This window comes from Gossypium raimondii, chromosome 2 (genome assembly GCF_025698545.1).
Source record: "Gossypium raimondii isolate GPD5lz chromosome 2, ASM2569854v1, whole genome shotgun sequence".
NCBI lineage: Eukaryota > Viridiplantae > Streptophyta > Magnoliopsida > Malvales > Malvaceae > Gossypium > Gossypium raimondii.
Window position 1 is genome coordinate 46,095,358 of NC_068566.1, and position 23,454 is coordinate 46,118,811.

Sequence of the window (23,454 nt, forward strand, 5' to 3'; positions counted from 1 at the left end):
CTTAAAGTGTTGTAATTTGCGAAACTGCCATTGGAAGCAACGACGTCGTTCCCTAAGAGGTTCGGGTTCCAAAGGTCACAGACCAATATTGCTAACGGTAATCAAATGTGGGTCCAAATCCAACATACCCAACTATTAATTTTTAGTTCAATCGATTAATTTAATTAAATTAAATTAATATTTAAATATTAAAAATATGTAAAAATTTAATTTAATTTTTTCATAAATTAATTATTTAAATATTTTATTTTAAATCCGATTAGAATGAGACTGGTTGTGACGATGACATAGTGGTGAGCTAGAATTAGAGAACGGTGCAATTAAAATGGGACACGCGTGATTGAAAAAGCTGGCTTATAGCGGGCACTACCCATGTATACAGCTGCAAGCGAGTGGAATAATTATTTTTTGGTTCATTTAAAAGGGTATTATTATAGCTGGAATATTTTGGGAAGAATATACTTTAATAGGTTTGCCTTTCAAGCTTAAAATATGTACCAGACAATCAAGTTTATATGATTAAGCAACATAACACTTTAAGAACAAACCAACAAGTTATTCAAGATGTCTTATATTATATTAATACTAATCAAAAGATGTTCTCTTAGTAATTATTGATCTGGTGTTGGGTTAATTAATTACATACAAATTTAATATATACTAATACATGATTATACGTATATATGTGTAAAAATTACATATTCAAATATATGTATATGTCTTTGAAAATAATATTGTTATATCCCTACTATGTAATGGCACACGATAAAATGAAAAGCAGTTTGGCAAGATGGTGCCCAAGAGTGGCCCTCTGTCCCACACCTTTCATAAGTGGCTTTTTGTCTAATCTTTTATGACTAACTATCTATGGAATCAGAGGTCACCTTTTAGCCACTTGGTATGGACTCTCCATGAGGACTATTGAGGGATCACTGGTGCATAACAATCTTGTATTGTCTTAACAAGAAGAATGTTAGAGCAATACCACACGGTATTGTGCATGGCGATAACTAACATGCAACGGATCTGCCACCTAGTTGACCACCCGGGCAAGCCTATCATTTGTATTGTCAGTGGCATGGCACTATTAGACAGGGTCACAGAGACTCTCCCCCATATATCTCTTGGAACATGAGGAATAGGGGACCAATCCTTCTTCCTCTCTAAAAAAACCCTAAGTCTTAGCCTTCTCTTTCATTTTTCCTTTCTTTTCCTTTTCCCTCAGCATCATATTCCACAACTCTCTCCCTATCATAGGTGAACTTGTACTCCAATCACCACCACCACCTTCTCCTCATTGATTCCTTATATCAACAAATATATATCATGCAAACATTATCAACTTCATTTAGGTAAAAGTATTATGGAGCCCACTAGACTAGGATTCATTGCATTTTGTTTTCTCTACTAAAAAAATGGCAAATTGATCCCTATACATTAGATCAAAGAGCAAATTGGTCATTTCTTAAAAGTTCCATTTATTTTTGCTATTAAAAACTAATTCTTGTATGTCAACATGATGCACACATGGCAGGCCATGTGTTACAATCTGATTATTCTTTCAGTCGTACTAATTTTTAATAGTACAAATGAATGAATTTTTAACAGAAATGATCAATTTACTCTTTAATATAATGTACAAGGATTAATTTACCTAATTTTTTGAGTAAAATAAACAAAATGTAACATAACTCCTAATATAAGACCTCCATAATACTTTTACCACTTGACACATATGGCACCTTAAGTTTCTTGTTTCCATGAACATTAAAAAATATCTATAGCAATCAATCCTTTTCTCATGTTCGGGAATTACCTTAGCCTAATTACCAAATTGATAAATTGACAAAAACTAATACTTCCAATCTGTCAGTATTCGACTGTCTGAAATTAGACTTGAAAATTCCCATTTTGAGCACATCATTTTAGCCATACATACATAGAACACTTCAGCCAAACACAATTTAGAGACTTCAATAAAACTCATTCCAAGTTTTCCATAACATGAATAGTTACCATCAATGCTCTCTTGCTTAAAAGAGAACAATGCAACAAAACCAAAGTTTAAAATTGAGAAATAAAAAAAAATTTCTACCCTAAGAAGGTTTTGATTTTATTTTGATAAAAGAATGAAAAAAAACAGAAATAGAACAAAAAATAGTTAGGGAAATATAAAATTACTTTTTGAATTCTGGATTGAATTTTAAAAATCTAATGTCTCTATTTAGATTAATCCTCCGATTGATTCACGATTCGATTCAAATAATGAAAATAGTTTAGAGCGAGTGATATACTCGTTTAAAGAAAATTACTACACAAATTAGAGTAGCGAGAGGTTAATGAATTAGGTGAGATAGTAATTAATGTAACTTTTGTAAATTTACTAAAATAGGCAATATTTTATTTTAACTTTTATATTTTGTTATTTGATTTAATTAGTAATGTATCAAGTTGAATTCTTGTTACACTGAACTCAAGTATTAAATGTTAGTAGAGATTTTTTATGAATTAACTAAAATAAATAATATTTTAATTTTAATTTAATTAATAATTTATCAAATTGAGTTAGTGTAACTTCACTTCTCACATCAAATTCAATAAAGTATTTAATATTATTAGAAAGATTAGTATAAATACATAGTATAAATACATACACAAATTGCTAAATCTAACATATGATATAAGGCATACATACACATAATTATGGTTAATTTTGTCTTTATTTAAAATCACATTTTATTAAATTATCTTTAATCATAAATAAGGATAAAATTATTACTAAATTATTCTAAGATTAAAAGTTAAGTACGATAGCTCAATTGGCATGAGTATAGTTGTCAATATAAGAGGATATGAGTTTAAGTGCGTTGAAGCATACTATCATTCTATTCATGGGTTGAGGTCTTTTCAATTAAGAATAATAATGTCAAAATAATAATGAGGCTTTTATATAAAGTAGTATTGATTTTGAGTCGGTTTAATAATTAATTAAATTACGAACGTTTATCTATGCCTTGCATTGCAAGACAACTAATATGAAGTAAGATTCTTCCAACAACCAGTAAAAAAATCATATTCCACTTCTTCATTCTATAATATTCCAAATATATTATTCAAAACAAATTTTTATAATTTCTAATTCATCAACTTATACCAAAACAATAATAAATAATATAATTAAAAAAACCAAAATCGAAACAAAAACTATGTTGTTGGCAACATGAATCGACAAATTGGACACATGACTTGTCTTGAGCCATTGAACAATGTAATCTCCATGGAACACACGAGAGTAAAGCATTCGAGTGATTTGAGAACCAGTTCCCATCTCTCCCATACGCACTCAACATTTATTTTTCGAATCGAAATCATTAGATGTCACCTTCTCGTAGATTTGAATCTTGTTTTGTCAATTCGTTCGTAGCATGTTCGGCTGCTAAATCCAAAGCGTTTTTTTATCGAATCACCAAGTCCAGCTCGTCTAACAACATTAGCCATGTCTTCCCAATCGGATCGCTGAAAGTTCCAACCTCGAGCTTGCAATCGAATCATATCCTCAACGTTACAAAGAACCTCTTGTCCTTCTTTCGCTTTCAGCATTGCCAAATACTCATCACGCGGCACTACCACTTGTTTCTTGATCATTACAAGCAAGAACAATTTCTTACGTCCCGATTCACGAGCCGCATTGATCATGTCACTACAAACATCCAATATCGAAGACACAACACAATCCGTCGACACTAAGGGGATCGATTCTTTGTCGAAATCGTGTTTTTTCCAATGTAAATTCTTTAACGCGAACGGGATTTTAGCATCGACGAACAAAGAACATATAAAACCCCTCGTCAGTTCATCGACCGGATGCTCGAATTCGTGCCACGAATCGTGCTTCGAAATATAACTCGGAACAGATTTGTCTGGTTTATCCAATACGTAACTCATCTTAATGTTAAACTTGAAGGTGATGAAAGGAGATTCCAGGGATTGATCGTCTTTGTAAACATTGTAAGGAGTAGCAGAAACGAAAATCTGGAGTCATGGTTTGAATGGGAGAGTGCCATTAGGTTAACTGAAAGCTAAGACATAAAAAGTAAAAGATTGATTATACGTAATAAATTGTCACAAAGCCTCCTTTTTATAGTGTTTCTAATATCAGTAATCCTTTTCCGTGTAGTGATTGAAATTCCTGTTTCTAATACTAATAATATGATTTCCTTTTCCTTTCGGCAATCTAAAAGTTTTTTGGAAATTTTCATCTTTACTCCTTTTATAATTTTAAAAATTTAAATTAGTATATGGCAAAATTACACTTTGGCCTCTCAAGAATGAGAAAAATTGATTTAATCCTTTAAAACTATAAATTAAAATAGTGAAATTTCACTTTTGCTATCATAAAATATACAATTTTATTCTAGCCTCCCTCAAAATTTCCTAACACCACCCCTGTTATCAAGTTTAGGAATTAAATTAAACAAAAAAATTTAAAATCTCGTAAAAATAATTATCAAATTTAAAGACCAAGTTAGCCCAAAGAGTGATTTAACACTAAAAATCAAAGGATTAGGGACACGTCATCACAAAGTGGAGAGTCACGCAGGGATCACGTGAGAAAACGTCGACGAACGATTTTCCAGTTTTCCACGCCCACTCTCCTCGCTAGCGAGGACCATTAATTTATCGCCGTGGTTTTTCATTTCCTCGGTTCCCTCCTCTCCTTATCCGTCCAAATTGCCGATCCAAACGTTCCCAGATTCCGACCACCTCTAATTTTTTTTTTTTTTTGCTATCTCCACTCCAATTTCCCTCAGATCTCTGGGAAATTTCAGGTAACCTTATCCCTTACATTATTTCATTTTTTGTGGTTTTATTTTCAACTTATTTTCTGATAATTAAATTTCAACTTAATTTCATCTCTCAAGTGTTTAAGTTTATTCAGTTCCTTAGTTTTGTTTTTTCAGAAAGATTATTTAATAGAATGAAACGAGTGATGATTTAATTGGCAGCAAACTGTTACTTACATTGTAAGGGGAAAAAGCTGTAAATTGTGTAAATTTTAAACAAAAATGCTAAGAGCTCTTGCTGTGTAATGGGGATTACCATAAAAAGAAGAAGCTAAACTATGAACAGATAGGGTTTTAGATACCCATTTTCATAGTTCAATGGAAAATGCAAACTTGTGTCTGGTTTCATTTCATAAGAAAATGTTAGTGCATTGTTGAGTAAGTTACATTGTTGACACTGATTAGTTTGTAAATTAAGATTTTATGCAAGTAAATTGGGTAATGCTACTAAGAATATAAATATATGTGTTTAATTGTTTATATTCACGGGGTTGGAGAATTCGGGGATTAAATGGATGTTGGTGCCTTACCATGCTGTTCAATTACTGATGCTATGTTGGAATGTGAATAAGCTTGTAGTATAATACAGGTTTCTGTGAAAATAATTTAAATATTTGCCAAGCTTTGGGTCTATTTTTGTTAATGAAGTACATTTATTGTACTAATTCCTGCAGACTGTATATTGATATACATTGTTGTATGGCAAAACAGGTCTCTAGATGATGATAAGTGCTATTAGAACATGAAGGATTTCATTTAATCTTTATTGGTGTCGGTTTTTCAGATTTGCAAATGAGTTCAGTCCAAGTTTCTTCTCTTGCTGTGCTTTTATCCTTTATACTTAATTCTATTATTCATTTAGTCTTTTATGTGCTTTTCACAGTAGTTGCTTCGTTTTAAAGATAATGGTTCGTGGAAGAGATGCCTGCTGGGAGCATTGTGTACTTGTGGATGCAACGAGACAGAAAGTGAGGTGTAATTATTGTCACCGGGAATTCAGTGGAGGGGTTTATAGGATGAAGTTTCATCTAGCTCAAATAAAAAACAAAGATATAGTCCCCTGTGCTGAAGTCCCTGATGATGTTAGAGACCATATACAAAGTATATTAAATACTCCAAAGAAACAAAAAACTCCCAAGAAACCAAAGATGGATAAGACAGTTGCAAATGGTCAACAGAATAGTTCCTCTGCTAGTGGTGGTCTCCATCCTAACCATGGATCTAGTGGCCAACATGGCAGCACCTGTCCATCTTTGTTGTTTCCGCATCCATCGCCTAGTGAGCAGCCAGCAACTGACGATGCTCAAAAGCAAAAGCTGGATGATGCTGACAAAAAAATTGCTGTTTTCTTCTTCCATAATTCTATTCCTTTTAGTGCTGCTAAATCCATGTATTATCAGGAAATGGTGGATGCTATAGCAGAGTGCGGTGTTGGTTATAAAGCCCCAAGTTATGAAAAGTTGAGGTCTAGCCTTTTAGAGAAAGTAGAGGGTGATATACATGATTGCTATAAGAAATATAGAGAGGAGTGGAAAGAAACTGGTTGCACTGTCTTGTGTAATAGCTGGTCTGATGGTAGGACGAAATCGTTTGTTATATTTTCTGTCACATATCCAAAAGGGACACTCTTTTTGAAGTCGGTTGATGTCTCAGGTCATGAGGATGATGCTAGCTACTTATTTGAATTGCTTGAATCGGTTGTCTTGGAGGTTGGTTTGGAAAATGTAATTCAGGTGATAACAGATAGCACAGCCAGTTATGTTTGTGCAGGAAGACATCTCATGGCCAAGTACAGTTCGTTGTTTTGGTCTCCTTGTGCTTCTTATTGTATCGATAAGATGTTGGAAGACATTAGTAAACAAGAGTGGGTGGGCATTGTGTTGGAGGAGGCAAAGAGCATTGCACGGTATATATACAGTCATGCATGGATTTTAAATATGATGCGGAAGATCACTGGTGGAAGGGAATTAATGAGGCCAAGAATTACAAGGTTCGTGGACAATTATCTTACCTTGAGGTCCATTGTGATTCAAGAGGACAATTTAAAACACATGTTCTCTCATTCAGAGTGGTTATCATCCATTTATAGTAGACGTTCTGACGCTCAGGCTATTAAGTCGTTACTGTATTTAGAAAGATTTTGGAAGTCTGCACGTGAAGCTGTTAGTGTGTCTGAGTCACTGGTTAAGATATTACGGATTGTTGATGGTGACATGCCGGCTATGGGTTATATGTACGAAGGAATAGAGAGAGCAAAAGGTGCTATAAAGGCATATTATAAAGGTATTGAAGAAAAATACATGCCAATATGGGATATAATCGATCGGAGATGGAACATGCAACTTCACTCACCGTTACATGCTGCGGCAGCATTCTTGAATCCTTCAATATTCTATAACCCGAACTTTAAGATCGATTTAAGGATGAGGAATGGGTTTCAAGAAGCAATGCTTAAGATGGCTACAATGGATAAAGATAAAATAGAAATCACAAAGGAACATCCCGTGTACATAAATGCACAAGGCGCTCTAGGGACCGATTTTGCCATCATGGGGAGAACCCTCAATGCTCCAGGTACAAGAAAGTTGCATTTGTCTATGTTACACTGGTGAAAGGACCATAGTTTTTGTATTCTCTATATCTGAACTAGGGGATGCATTCGACTAATGAATATCTGGTAATTGTAGGTGACTGGTGGGCGAGCTACGGTTATGAGATTCCGACGCTACAAAGAGTAGCAATAAGGATACTAAGCCAACCATGTAGCTTTCATTGGTGCAGATGGAATTGGAGCACGTTTGAGACCGTACATACGAAGAAACGAAACAAGGTGGAGATGGAGAAACTAAATGATTTGGTTTTTGTGCATTGCAATCTTTGGTTACAAACAATATGTCAAGGTAGGGATGGAAAATGTAAACCCATCATCTTTGATGAAATAGATGTTAGTTCAGAATGGCCAACCGAATCCGAACCTTCGGTTCCTCTATTGGATGATTCATGGTTAGATAACTTGCCCCTTGAATGCAGAGGTAGTCCTTAACATTGTCAACAAAAATGAAAATGGATACTACATATTCTATTACTGATTGTATACATGATGCTGGAATATATACTGTATATTGTCAAATAATTTAATCCATACGCTGTCTGATCAGCAAATATGAGAAAAATATGTATATCTAACATAGTCAAATTCTTCTTATGAGGAACTAGAAATGTACATTGATATCATATGGTTCAAGTGGGGAGAAGATTTATTCTTAAAGCTGAGGTTGTTCTTGTTATAGTTTTTTCCAAGAGAAGGGAAAAAATTCATGGAATTCATCACTAGCAAGACCAAGCTGAGTGATGTTCTCCAAATCTGATTCTTTGAAAGTAGGCTTTGTTTTTTTTTTGGATATGTATATTTAATTTTATTTTCCAGGTCTAATATCATCCTCCACCTCTCACTCTAATTTTATTATCTTCTTTGATCAATTTGGAAGGTAAAATTTTATTGTTTGACAGATGGAATGTATGACTATTTATTGGGTAATTATAGCGGGTCTAAGATGATGTCAAGTATCTTTTTTAATTATTATTTTATTATATCTTAAAAATAAATGACATAAACTTAGATTTGTTTGTGGACGTTGTTTTATTCTATTGGGAGTGTATAGGATAATTATTCTTATCTAAAAGTACATTTTATTAATCTATTTTCATTTAATTTCCTTCTTTTTTCTTTTTTTTTTGTTCTTTACAACGCTTACTTTATTAGTAAACTAATATATTTTTCTAGTAAATTAATTTCATATTTTTTTCAAATAAATAAACTAAAATTGAAGAAGAGCAATAAGTAGCTAGAGCTTTTATATGATCAAAATGACGTGAAAAACGAAAGAAATAAATATATATTTTTTATTAAAACATGTTATTTGTTTTTGCGTTAAGATAAGTTTAACTAAAATTATAAAAAATTAATGGTAAACTATTATAAATGTAACATTTTAGGGAGAACGAAATAAACAAAATATTATTTTTCTTGACTTATAATAATAACGATAATAAATATATGGTTAAAATATTACTTGAAAAATTATAAAAGAATCATAAAAATAATTAATCAATTGTAATTATTTTTCCATTTAGGCTGAGTAAAATAACTTAGAATCATTAAAATAAGATAAAATTGTAAAAATTTCACCTTAGGAATATAAGACGGATGATTATCTTATACGAGTATATTGATACCATTTGTTTTAGAGTATAATAAAATAGTAATTAAATAATTAAAAAAGGCATTTTCCATCATCTTACATCCGCTTGTGGAGTTTTTTTACTTCACTAGCAATGGACAAAATAATTACCCATAAAAGATTACCTAATAAAGAAATGGTAGTGAAATTATTCCAACATATATTTTAGAATATTGTCACTATTGAGAATATAATATTACCAGGCTAATGTAATTTTGAAATTCAAATTAGGAAGGGTAAACTATACAAATGGTCACCCAACTATTTTCGTGTTCTTATTTTAGTTATTCAACTTTAAAATTTTTTAATTTAAGCACTAACGCTTGGATTTGTTCCTGTTTAGGTTACTCACCATTAAATTGATAACGAAAAGCCTTTTTTAACTAATACAATAACACATGTAGTCTTCAATACTTTGCATATTCTATCAATTTGATCCTAATTCCAAATAATTTAATAAATTTAACCCTTCACATTTTCAAATTCTATCAATTTAATTCTCAAACTTCCTAGCCAAAACTTTTAGCTTTTAAAATAGAGTCATTTCATATTTATAAAGTTGTAAAACTCAAAAAGAAAAACAAAATTCTCTTAACTAATAAGTTGTTTTCCGAGCCAATTCTTGATACCAATGAGTTTATCTTGAAACTTTATTTTTTCATTAATTTTCTTCTAAATATAATATTTTATAACATTTTGATTGATAAAAATTTGGCTAAAGAAAGTGGAAAAACCTTAATAAAACACTTTAGATTTACTATTGTTAACAATATGATATTTCATTCAAAGTACATAGAAATAGTCCTCAAAGTTGGTTCTTGAAATTGGAAACTCAATCTAGAGTTAAAAAATATGACTTTGAAAAATTTAAATATGACTTATATAAGAAAAATTATGAACATTTAAATTTTCATAAGAAAAAATGCGAAAGAATTAATTGAATTTCCTTTTGTTACATTCATAATTATTTTTTAATTTTATAAATTGATTAAGAGATTATTATGTGTTCTATTTGTTTTAACTTTTAAATCCATAATAGGCAATACGTATCACTAATAATCCGATTTAGTGTCAAATCATTTACTAAATTAATTAAAACTAAAATTATGCTAGTCGAGTAAAAAATTATTTTTACAAATATTAAATTATTTATATAATTTTAAAATTTATATTCTCTATTATTTTTAATGGTGTTTAGTTAATTTCTAACACTAACTTCTTAAAAATATAAACAAAAGGGGTTATGTGCGAATTAGATAATTTCAACCATAGAGAAAACAATTAATAGATGCGGAATGTCTTTGTTTTAAAATTTGAAAGCTTTGGTTTGGAAGTTTGAGGATGAAATTGATAGAATTTATAAATGTGAAGGGTTAAATTTATTGAATTATTTAGAATTAGGATCAATTTGATAGAATATGAAAGTATTGAGGACTAAATGTGTTATTATACCAGTTAGAAAAAGGCTTCCATTATCAATTTAACAACGGTGACCAAAATAGTAAAAAATTCAAATTTTAGTGCCTAAATTGAAAATGATTAAAGTTGGGTAACCAAAATATGAACACGAACATAATTGGGTGACTATTATTAGAATTTACCCAATTAAGAAATGTTATTCTGAATTTTTTTTGGTGAATTACAATAACAAAGTAAAGTCTGAAAAATAAATGCGACTAACGCAATTTGAACTCAGACTACACCTAGGGCGGTCAAACACCTGGAATGTACAACTACTTTTAACCTAAATGCTATTGAACAAAATTAACAACTCGTTGAATGTTTGATGTATATTTTCACCCTAAAATGCAACGATTGGATAAATTTTGAATGGAAACTCATTTGGTATTTTCAACTTTTCATTATAATATTTATTCCAAAAAGAGTTTTATATATTTAGGAATTTATATATATTGGTTTAAAATAAACTTGAAATGCTGCTAAAGATAAAAGAAGAAGTCAAGAAACAATTTGATGCGGGCTTCTTACAAGTCTCAAAATATCCAGAATGGGTAGCTAACATAGTCCCAGTACCAAAGAAAGACGGCAAGGTACGAATGTGCGTGGATTATCGCGATCTGAATCGAGCAAGCCCTAAGGATAATTTTCCTTTGCCACACATCGATACGTTGATAATTTTCCTTTGCCACACATCGATACGTTGGTGGATAAAACAACAAAACATTCTTTATTTTCTTTCATGGATGATTTCTTGGGTTATAATCAGATAAAGATGGCTACCGAAGATATGGAGAAAACCACGTTCGTGATAATGTAGGAAACGTTTTGCTATAAGGTGATGCCATTTGGATTGAAGAATGCTGGGGCAATATATCAGAGAGCCATGGTGATGCTACTCCATGACATTATACACAAAGAAATAGAAGTTTATGTCGAGGATATGATTGCCAAATCCCGAGAAGAAAAAGAGTATGTTGGGAACCTTAGGAAGCTATTCGAAAGATTAAGAAAGTTCCAGCTGAAGCTTAACCCAACCAAGTGTACGTTTGGGGCTACCTCGAGAAAATTGCTAGGTTTCATTGTCAGCGAGAGGGGTATTGAGGTCGATCCAGATAAGATAAAGGCCATACAAGAACTGACACCTCCGCTTACACAAAAAGAAGTCAAAGGATTTTTAGGAAGGTTGAATTACATTGCTCGATTCATTGCTCAACTTACCAACCAGTGTGATCCAATTTTTCGACTCCTTCGAAAGAACAATCCGGGAGAATGGAACGAGCAATGCCAAGTGGCCTTTGATAAGATAAAATAGTATTTGTCTAATCCTCCAGTGCTAGTACTGTCGACCCTTGGAAGACCATTGATATTGTATCTAACCTTGTTCGAAAACTCAATGGGTTGCGTACTAGGGCAAGATGATGAGTTCGGGAAAAGCGAAAAGGCGATTGATTTACTACCTCAGCAAAAAGTTCACAAAATATGAGGCAAAGTACCCGTCAATTGAAAATTCTAGATGTATATAAGGACTTAGCATTGGTGATTTATCAAATTCGGTGAGATTGGGAAGTGAAGGATTCGAAATTAGTCAAATATCGCAATCTCGTTATGGAACTGGTCAAAGAATTCAAAAAAGTGACTTTTAACTACCTCCTACGAGAAGAAAACCAATTGGCTGACGCCCTAGCCAACTTGGCTTCAATGTTCAAAGCAAACAGAGAAACTGAAATAATGCCTATCCAAATAAGTATATATGAGGTCTCTGCATATTATTTTAGCATTTAGATGGAGTCAGATGGACGACCATGGTTCCATGATATTTTAGAGTATATCAAGAATCAAAGGTATCCCGAGCAAGCAAACAAGAATGACAAAAGAATAATCAGGAGAATGGCGGTTAAATTTGTTCTTGATAGGGATATCCTATACAAAAGAAGAAAAGATCAAATGCTCCTGAGATGTGTAGACGATATTGAAGCTAGAAGAATACTTGAAGATGTCCATGAAGGAATTTGTGGAACGCATGCCAATAGTTTCACTATAGCTAGGCAGATTATGAGACTTGGTTATTTTTGGCTGACGATGGAAATGGATTGCATTAGTTACGCACGGAATGCCACAAGTGTCAAATTTACAGCTATAAAATTTATACAGCTCCTTCGCCCCTTCATGTCATGACTTCTCCGTGACCTTTTTCTATGTGGGGCATGGATGTTATAAGGCCAATTTCCCCGAAGGCTTCTAATGGACATCGATTCATATTTGTGGTTATAGATTACTTCATAAAATGGGTAGAAGCCTCTTCGTTTACTTCATAAAATGGGTAGAAGCCACTTCGTTTGCCCATGTGACGAAGACTGCAGTCTGCAAGTTCAGAAAAAAGGAGATCATATGTCAATATAGTTTGCCTGAGTAAATTATTTCAGATAATGCTTTGAATCTGAACAACAAAATGATGAAAGAAGTGTGTGAGCAATTTAAAATAAAGCATCATAATTCCTCACCCTATCGCCCGAAAATGAACGAAGCAGTAGAAGCAGCCAACAAAAACATTAAGAGGATTATCGGGAAGATGACTGAGACTTATAAAGATTGGCACGAAAAGCTACAATTTGCTTTGTATGCATACCGCACCTCTATACGGACATCTACGGGAGCAACTCTTTTCTCCTTGGTCTACGGGATGGAAGCCGTTCTGCCTATCGAAGTGGAGATACCATCCTTACGCGTCTTGATGGAATCAAAATTAGAAGAATCAGGGTGGGTTCGAGCTCGATATAATCAGTTAAACCTTATTGAAGGGAAACACTTGAAGGCAATTTGTCATGGACAAATGTACCAAAAGAGAATGATCACGACCCATGGTAAAAAGGTGCGACAAAGAGAATTCCACGAAGGGGAGCTTGTACTAAGAAAGATACTCTTGATACAAAAAAACTTTCGAGGAAAATGGTTACGAAATTGGGAAGGGTCATACGTTGTAAAAAAGGCATTTTCGGGATGGCTCTGATTCTCACTGAGATGGACGGGAAAGAATTACCTAATCCAGTGAACTTAGATGCTGTAAAGAAATATTTTGCCTAAAAAAACAAAAAAAATAAAAAAATAAAAAAATCAAGATGAAAACCCGAAAAGGGCGTCTTGATAAACAAAGAAGATTAGGATGAAAACCCAAAAGGGTGTCCTAATGAAGCAGGTTCAGACTTAAGGAGCAAGACGACTTGAACAAGGAGTTGAATGACGAAGTCACAATATTTGAAGCATTCTCAGAAGCTCGAAATCTTCTACACAGGAAGCCATCTTCAAAAAGATTATTGACAAAGAAACGTGGAGAAGTTCATGTGTTGGATATCTAGAGCATTTGTGGTCATTGAATTCGCTTTCCTTTCTTTATGATGCTTTCTTTATTTGAACTACTCCTTATTAATTTTCTTTGTTTGCTACTTTAAAAAAAATGAATGTGAGGTATTTCTTTCATGCCTATTTTGCCTTTTTTTTCTTGCAGCTCGTGTTTGATTCATTTAAATGATAAATAGTAAGATAACGCACTTTAAACAAAATGAATGTTGAACATTACCTGGATGAGAATTTGACAAGTACAATAACCCCAAAGCAAGAACAAAGTTCAACAAGGGGGTAGGAATGTGATATACGAAAAATGTGGGTTACTCGCAAAACTTGAGGAGAGAAGTACAAAACTAGAGAGAAAAGTCAAAGATTGAAGCAATGAATGCAGTCCCTCATAAAAAAAAGGGCACGTGACAAATAGCCCAGGTTGCATGGCATAATCATGTAGACATAAAAGCATTTAGGACAAACATGTGCATATCATAATAACATCATACATGACATATATAGGTATACCAATAGAGCAAGGAATTTTGGGAGAAAGTTGCACAGAATCAATGAAAAAGAAGGTTTTTATTTTCACCTGATGTTTGTTCCGAAACACTGATTCTTTTAAGAATTATTTGTTTCAATTTCTTTTTTTTTCAAAAATAAACTCATAATACGAGAGGTGAGTTGAGCCTCGGGCCACACGCCGAGGTATTTTCAATTTTTGTTTTTTCAAAAAATCAACTCATAATGCGAGAGGTGAGTTGAGCCTTGAGTCACACGCCGAGCGTTATTTCAATTTATGTTTTTCAAAAATCAGCTCATATTGCGAGAGGTGAGTTGAGCCTCGGACACATGCCGAGGTACTTTTTAAAATTTCTATTTTTTCAAAAATTAACTCATAATGCGAGAGGTGAGTTGAGCCCCGAGCACACGCCGATGTATTTTTCAATTTCTGTTTTTTCAAAAATAAACTCATAATGTGAGAGGTGAGTTGAGCCTCGGGTCACGTGCCGAGGTATTTTTAATTTCTATTTTTGTCAAAAATCAACTCATAATGCGAGAGGTGAGTTAAGCCTCGGGCCACACGCCGAGTTATTTTTCAATTTATGTTTTTCAAAAATCAACTCATAATGCGAGAGGTGAGTTGAGCCTCGGGCCACATGCCGAGGTATTTTTTTAATTTTTGTTTTTCAAGAAATCAACTCATAATACGAGAGGTGAGTTGAGCCTCGGGTCATATGTAGAAGTAGTTTTTAATTTATGTTTTTCAAAAAAATAACTCATAATACGAGATGTGAGTTGAGCCTCGGGTCACACGCCGAGGTATTTTTCAATTTTTGTTTTTTTTTTAAAATCAACTCATAATGCGAGAGGTGAGTTGAGCCTCGGGTCACGTGCCGAGGTATTTTCAATTTCTATTTTTCAAGAATCAACTCATAATGCGAGAGGTGAATTGAGCCTTTGGCCGCACGCCGAGGTATTTTCAATTCATGTTTCAAAAAAAAAATTAACTCATATTGCGAGAGGTGAGTTGAGCCTTGGGTCACACGCTGAGGTATTTTTTAATTTTTTTTCAGAAATCAACTCATAATGCGAGATGTGAGTTGAGCCTCGGGCCACACAACGAGGTATTTTTAATTTTTGTTTTTTCAAAAAATCAACTCATATTGCGAGAGGTGAGTTGATCGGGCACATGCCAAGGTATTTTTTTAATTTTTGTTTTTCAAAAAATCAACTCATAATGCGGAAGTGAGTTGAGCCTCGGGTTGCACGCCGAGGTATTTTCAATTTCTATTTTTTCAAAAAAAATCAACTCATATTGCGAGAGGTGAGTTGAGCCTTGGGTCACATGCCGAGGTATTTTTTAACTTCTGTTTTTCAAAAATCAACTCATAATGCGAGAGGTGAGTTAAGCCTCGGGCCGCATGCCTAGGTATTTTCAATTTCTGTCTTTTTGAAAAAATCAACTCATATTGTGAGAGGTGAGTTGAGCCTCGGGTCACACGTTGAGGAATTTTTTAATTTCTGTTTTTCAAAAATCAACTCATAATGCGAGAGGTGAGTTGAGCCTATGGCCGCATTCCGAGGTATTTTCAATTTTTGTTTTTTCAAAAAATCAACTCATATTGCAAGAGGTGAGTTAAGCCTCGGGTCACATGCCGAGTTCTTTTTCATTTCTGTTTTTTTCAAAAATCAACTCATAATGCAAGAGGTGAGTTGAGCCCCGGGTACACGCTGAGGTATTTTTCAATTTTTGTTTTTTCAAAAATCAACTCATAATGTTAGAGGTGAGTTGAGCCTCGGGTCACATACCGAAGTATTTTTCAATTTCTGTTTTTCAAAAGTCAACTCATAATGCGAGAGGTGAGTTAAGCCTCAGGCACATGCCGATGTATCTTTCAATTTATGTTTTTTCAAAAAAAAAAAAAGGACAAACGAACAAAATTCAGTGCTTTTAAGTCTTCGTTCTATCCCTGTTTCACAGCGATAAGCAAAGAGGGGCAACAGTAATCACTGAATTTTGTCCGGGTCAAATTTCGTTTTTTTTTTTCAAAATTACATTTTGAAAATAAACACATTTGAAAATAGATATAACGTAAAAAAACCTATTGAACATAGATATAACGTAAAAAAAACTATTGAAAAAAGAATACAAATAATAAATTTGAAAGCTCTTTTATAATTTTTATAGAATTCAACATCTTATATTCATAGAATTTTAAAAGAAAAATCATAAACTTTGTCATCAAGTTTGACCAAATCAAGATTCTACATGCTATTTCATCCTCATGGATGCCAATAATTCAATTAAATCAAAACAAAAATTTATACGTATAATTAAATTAAAATTAATATATCACATTACACAATAAATTAACGTTAATATATAAATATACTATTAATCCTTTTTAATAAAATGGAAAATAGAAATTGCTGTTAAAATATTGGAGTTCAAACAAGGTGGCTGGAAAGTATTATCAAAATAACTTATTTTGTAACGTGATCAATATAACAAGTATTGTTGATTGAATATTAAATCAATTGATATCAATATCGTTTATGTTAATATAAAAGTCAAAATACATTTTACCCAAAAAAATTAATAGGGTAGCCCTCCATACTGACATCACTACAGAAGAAAACAAACCAAAAATATTTATAAAGTTAAGAAGATGAGTTTTGACTGGAAGTATTGGGCAGGTTGGTACCGGCCGGCAAGGGAACGCCATTGTTCTGGTGCTGCCATTCCTATATCCTTTGGAGCCAACGTCAGAGATTGAAGAATCCCCCATAAAATAATGGGGATTCCGCTGCCTTGAATCAAATACACTACACAATGATGCACATGGCAGACCCCAAGTGTCCCCTCCCACCAATTTTTTTAATAACAAAATAACAAGTACGCCATGCTTTATTAATTCTCTTTATTATAGTTTCTTCAAAATTTCCCCCCTAACCATGGCATAAATAATAATAATTTTTACCTATTTCATTTTCTTTAAGGTGATTAATATATGTTTCATAACCAGGTTAAGTTGGGTATGTGTTAATTCGTGTTGAAATCGATTTTTAGCCCGGTTGAATGTACAACTACTTTTAACCTAAATGCTATTGAACAAAATTAACAATCGTTTGAATGTTTGATGTATATTTTCACCCTAAAAGGCAACGATTGGATAAATTTTGAATGGAAACTGATTTGGTATTTTCATCTTTATATATATTGATTTAAAATAAACCAGAAATAATTTTGATTTCAATTAAAATTATAAATTAAAATAATAATTTAAAATGATCAATTAATATATGATTAGATTTTAATCCAAAAAATTATTATTACAGTTAATTTATTGTAAAATATTAAATACATTAATATTATTTTAATTTAGTAAGGATAAATTTGTAAATTATTATTACTTTTTAAAAATTATTTAGTGAATGAAACGTAATAATAAAACATTCTAAGGATTTTTAATCAACGATTTCGATTTATACCAAACGTTGCAAAGTAACTTTCCTAGCAATCACATCCTAAAGAATCACATTTTGTTAGAATCATAACATGGGAAAACACCAAATGCTACCTAATATTAAAATAAATAAAATAAAACTGAATTAATGAAAATATTTTCCATTAAGTGGTAAGTAGCTCTTATTTACTTATCATTTTCCACATGTTTATTTTGTAAAAAATTTCTACCTGATTGCTTTTGTTTTAGATTATCAAATATGTGTAAAAAATTAAATCATTGGAAAAATTATTTTCATATTTGCGTTGTTAACAATTATTGAATAATATTTATGGGTTGTGCTGAGCATATGGATGATATTTAACCCATCAATAAAAATCATATCACTTTAGGAAACATATTTTGGAGATTGGATCGAATCAGATTACCCTATCAAATCCCTTGGATCGTGGATATTGGATTGAATTAGAACACTGATTACTTAGCTGTGAGGAGTCCATGTTTACATTGTACTTTATTATTATATTATATTATATTCAACTTATCTTATTGTTATTTTATAGGGATTAATATAGATTTCTTTATGTTAGCAAGTCTCAAAATATTCTATATTTAATTGAGACTTGTATACGTCACTGTAGTGAGAGATTTAAGCACTTAATCTATCATTGTGAGGAACTTTATTTTCTTAGGAACACATACAAGATTCGTCACTACAAACAGGATAATGGTAACTCCACGATTAATTACTTCATTTATGAATTTCATAGTAATAGAAATACATGTCTTACCGGAACAGAATTTGTAACTTGCTATCCTCTTACCTAGCGGGCAAGGATTTACCTCCATGGAAAAGATGATCATTTGGATCCGCATGAAAGCCCAACTCCATTGCATTGCCAGAATCCATTACAAATCAATAGGTTTTGTTTTCTAAATTCAATTTGAGTAGATACTAAACATAAGATAAGTAAGTGGAGAATAGAAAGGAAGGATAAATGAGGGGAACAAATAATTACAGGGAGTATTCTTCGTCTTTCTAGCCTTCGACACAAGAAAAGGAATTTTACACACCCTTTTCTTGTGTCGAAATAATAACAATTCTGGGACCCGTTCGTCAAAGATTTCTATTCTTAATTTCGATTTTTCTAGATTTTTCAGAACCCTTTATTTTTTCAATTGTTTGTGGTTTTTCTTGTTGAATTCACATGGGTGAATTTAGTGGTGAGAATATCATTCTTCAAAGTGTAAAATATAAATGTTGAAATAATGAATATTTCTCACTAAGTTAGACTCTGCAGACATAGTAAATTGAATTGCGTAAACAACTCGTGTCTTCTATTAGTTTATTGTTTTACTTGTAGTAGTGAAGAAGTGCACACCCCCTTGTCACTCGTTTTAAATACTTAGCTTATTTCTTAGCAACAGTTTTAAAATTTCAATTGGTACCAGAGTCTTGCCACTTAAAATAGTTAGTTTTAACATTAAATTTTGAAAAATAAAGACAATTTGTATTTAATAAGATATCCATTTTAAATGCTGTGAAGGTACTAAAACTTTTTCGCACCTAATTAACTTCTGATTCTGTAAATTTTTTATTTCCAAAATATTGACTAATTTTTCATTTAAAAGATGATTTTATAAATTTCTAAAACACAGCCAAAAAAAAAATTGATGATAACACTTATTATAATTAAACCCTTGTGTTTTTCAACATTGAAATTTCAAAAATGTTCAAAATTGTTAATCTATTTTTTAATTTTAATTGAAAATTGATTACGACTCAAGTAATTCAAAATTACTCAAATTTAGATTTCAAAATTGAACATGAAATCCTCGATTTGAAAATTTAATTGACAAACTCGAATGATTCAAATTTGGATTGTCCTAAATTTGAAATGATCGAAAACAAAACTAACCGAACCTAAAATATAAACTTAAAATTTAATTTCTCTATGTAAGTTCAATGTCTCAATTGAGTAAAAAATCATGATTATTTGAACCAAATTGAATTGGTTAAACAAGAATAAAAATCTGGTTAAGTCTATGGTCGGATATTTTGAAAATGAAAATTGGATTAATTGATTTTTTTTTAGAGGTTATGATTAAACCAAATTTAAGAGCCTGAAGACTATATGAGGCCAAGTTCAGCCAAGTCATTCATAGTTGCTTTTATCCTCTAATTAAATCTCCTATATAAAATCATGTCTACTTTCTTATCACTTCCACTATTTTTTTATTGTGAATCATCATCTTTTTTCTCTAGCTTCCCCTAGAATGTTGCAGACAGCTTACACCTTGTATCCATGGCTATTAGATTTGAGCAAGCCGAAAGATGGACTCTTTCGAGCTGGCTTATCCTTTGTCATGGTCATACTTGCAATTTCACTTTGGCACCTATGGTTCGTTAAGAAGTCCAAGAAGATCGTCGCTCAGTTACCGCCAGGCCCTCGAGGGTTGCCGATAGTGGGATATCTTCCATTTCTTGGAACCGATAATCTTCACCTGTCCTTCACCGAACTGGCTGCAACCTATGGTCCCATCTTCAAACTTTGGCTTGGCAACAAGCTATGTGTCGTAATTAGCTCACCGGAACTAGCAAAAGAAGTGGTTCGTGACCATGATGTAACATTCTCTGAACGAGATCCACCCATTGCTGCACAAGTTGCTAGCTTTGGTTGCAATGATATTGCATTCGATTCTTCCAGCAATCCTCGATGGAAAAACAAACGTAAAGTTCTAGCAACCGAGTTGCTTACCAATGCTAGGCTGAATGCTTGTTATGGTCTACGAAGAGAACAAGTTATGAATGGCCTTAAAGATGTGTATGAAAATGTTGGCAAGCCAATTGATATTGGGAAATGGACATATTTAGTGGCATTAAATGTGGCCATCAGCATGATTTTGGGAGGTGAACTCCCAGGTGAGAAAGGGGCGGCCATTGAAGGTAACTTGAAAGAGAATTCGTCTGAATCAATGGTGTTACTGGGAAAACCGAACGTCTCCGATATTTTTCCGGCGATTGCACGGTTTGACATACAAGGTATTGAGAGGGGAATGAGGAAAATCAACCAACAGTTCAATCGACTTCTTGAATCTGTAATTGAAATGGCCATTGATAAGGAAAAAGATGAGAAGAGTAGTGAACAAAAATTAGGCTTCTTAGAGCTGCTATTGCATTTGAAACGCAATAACAACGAAGATAATGCATCACCTCTTACAATGGATGAAGTCAAGGGTCTGCTCGTGGTAAGTGGTGAATTTGGTTTTCATTTTTTTAATTTGTTAGATATTTATTTATTTATTTTTGGAATTGAATTTTTTTTTGAATATTACACTAAAAATAACTAATAGCAGAATTTTTTTTTGAATATTAACAACTTTCATGTTAAAACAAGTTAATTTAACAATCTTTAATATATATAAGCATGAATTTTAAGAAATTGAACTAATAAAGATACCCTTTATTGTTAAATATATTATTAAATTGACATTAAAATAATAATTTATTAATATTATTATGTGATAATAATAAAATTATTATGATAGTGTATTAATGTGAAATTAATTAATTTGATCATATCTTTTAAAAGTTCTAGTTAAAAATAATATAAAATATTATTAATTAATAAAATTATAAATCTATAAAATCATTGAATATAATTGGATAAATTAAAAATAAAAACCAAGTTTTTAATTAAATAAATACAATTTATATATAAATATGGTTTTATTTTAAATATGTTAATAAATGATAATTTTAAAATCATTTTTATAAAATTAATAAAAACTAAATGTGCGAGACAACCATTATATATATATAAATAATATAAATATATTGATAATATAATCTACAATTTATTTATTTATCCTTAATTTATATGTAAAAACTCAAAAAAATAAATATATTTTATAATTAAATTAAATATTATTTTTATAAATATTAATTGCATCTAATTAAATTTATTCAATTCAATACAAATCTCAACTCAACAAATAGTTTGACTCATATCTATTTGAGAAATTAAGATGAAGAAAGTCAATTAATTAAAATTTAGTATATTGCATTATCTATGTTTCTTATTATTATTATTTTTAAAATTTTAAAATTTTTAATATAATTATAATTACTTATACCAATTAAAACTAATTTTAGCACTATAAATATATGCATTGGTAAGATATTTTCATTTAAAATAACATCTACAGAGTTAAATGAAAAATAAAATTTTAGTGTTATGTACTTAACATATGAACTAGTATACATAAAATAAATAAATTATAAAAAATATTAATATAATTATTTAAATTTTAATAAATTGATATTAATATTCAAACTATGATAAATTTTTGTATTGTTTTAACATTTAATAATATTAATATAAGTTAATTAAATATTTTTAAAAATATTTTGTAATTATATTATTATTTTTCAATTCATTAATGATTTTAAACAAAATTGAATGTTTTAAAATATTATAAAATTAATATACCCAACGGACTATGAAAATAAAAACTAATTACTATATATATAATATACCCTTTATCTTTGCATAATATACCTTTTACCTTTGCTTTCTAGTTTGGGTAATTAATGCTATTAATTTTGAACTTTTAGGATATATTGGTGGGTGGTACAGATACTACTACAACTATGGTAGAGTGGACAATGGCAGAGCTAATGCAACATCCAGAAATAATGGAGAAAGTGAAGAAAGAATTAAGTGATGTTGTTGGGGTAAACAACACCGTTGAAGAGTTTCACTTATCTAATTTAAGTTACCTAAACGCTGTGATAAAGGAAACCTTCCGACTGCATCCAGCACTACCGCTCCTTGTTCCTCGATGTCCGGCCCGATCCATCCATCTCAATGGCTATACCATACCAAAGGGCATTAGGTTGTTCATAAACATGTGGTGCATTCATAGGGATCCTCGTATTTGGGAGAATCCTTTAGAATTTCGACCAGAAAGATTCTTAAATGATTCTGATAATTCAAATCATTATGGAAATGATTTTCGGTTCATGCCGTTCGGGTCCGGAAGGAGAAAGTGCCCAGGAATACCCTTAGGGGAGAAGTTGTTGTTTTTCATATTGGCTTCATTGTTGCATTCTTTTGAGTGGAGATTGCCACACGGAACAGTGCTTGACATGTCCGGCAAATTTGGAATTGTTATGAAGAAAAAGAAACCTATACTTCTTATTCCTACACCAAGATTGACAAATCTTGATGCTAATTGTTAAAAACGCAAAAAAGGTGATGATTGAATCTCTTATCCGCACTTTAATAATTAAATTTAGAATTTATTAATGTATCTCCTTGTTTTATATTTAATGCGTTTTAAACTATAATTGCCTTTTCATGTTGTAGGTATCCAATATGGCATTGATATTGGATATTTTGGTAATAAAAAATCAAAAAATAATTTGAATCACCTCTACCACCACTGTCAGCCTCTGACACCTACATGAAAAGATTTTGTTCTTTTTTGTTGTTGAAAAATGAAAAAGAAGTTTTTTTTTTTTTTATGGTTTTGGTTATTTATATAGGGTCAAAACCGACACATTTTTGGGCTTAAGCAACAATGGCCAAAATGATG

General features: G+C 31.7%; 2 protein-coding genes across 4 annotated transcripts; both read left to right on the top strand.

Moving 5' to 3' along the window:
• The first annotated feature begins 4,598 nt into the window (after positions 1-4,598).
• Positions 4,599-8,477, top strand: LOC105789182 (uncharacterized). Of its 3 annotated transcripts, XM_052627671.1 has the most exons (4): positions 4,599-4,829; positions 5,556-5,640; positions 5,728-7,418; positions 7,532-8,477. In XM_052627671.1, the coding sequence occupies exons 3-4, from the start codon at positions 5,750-5,752 to the stop codon at positions 7,885-7,887; spliced, it is 2,025 nt and encodes a 674-aa protein (XP_052483631.1). In that variant the 5' UTR covers positions 4,599-4,829; positions 5,556-5,640; positions 5,728-5,749; the 3' UTR covers positions 7,888-8,477. The 3 variants fall into 3 exon arrangements, with proteins under 3 accessions (XP_052483631.1, XP_012471912.1, XP_012471911.1); XM_012616458.2 differs by lacking the exon at positions 5,556-5,640 and having other exon boundaries at positions 5,747-7,418; XM_012616457.2 differs by lacking the exon at positions 5,556-5,640 and having other exon boundaries at positions 4,600-4,829.
• An 11,545-nt stretch (positions 8,478-20,022) lies between these two features.
• Positions 20,023-23,169, top strand: LOC105789185 (carnosic acid synthase). The gene is made up of 2 exons (XM_012616463.2): positions 20,023-21,102; positions 22,472-23,169. The coding sequence occupies exons 1-2, from the start codon at positions 20,131-20,133 to the stop codon at positions 23,096-23,098; spliced, it is 1,599 nt and encodes a 532-aa protein (XP_012471917.1). The 5' UTR covers positions 20,023-20,130; the 3' UTR covers positions 23,099-23,169.
• The last annotated feature ends 285 nt before the right edge of the window (positions 23,170-23,454 follow it).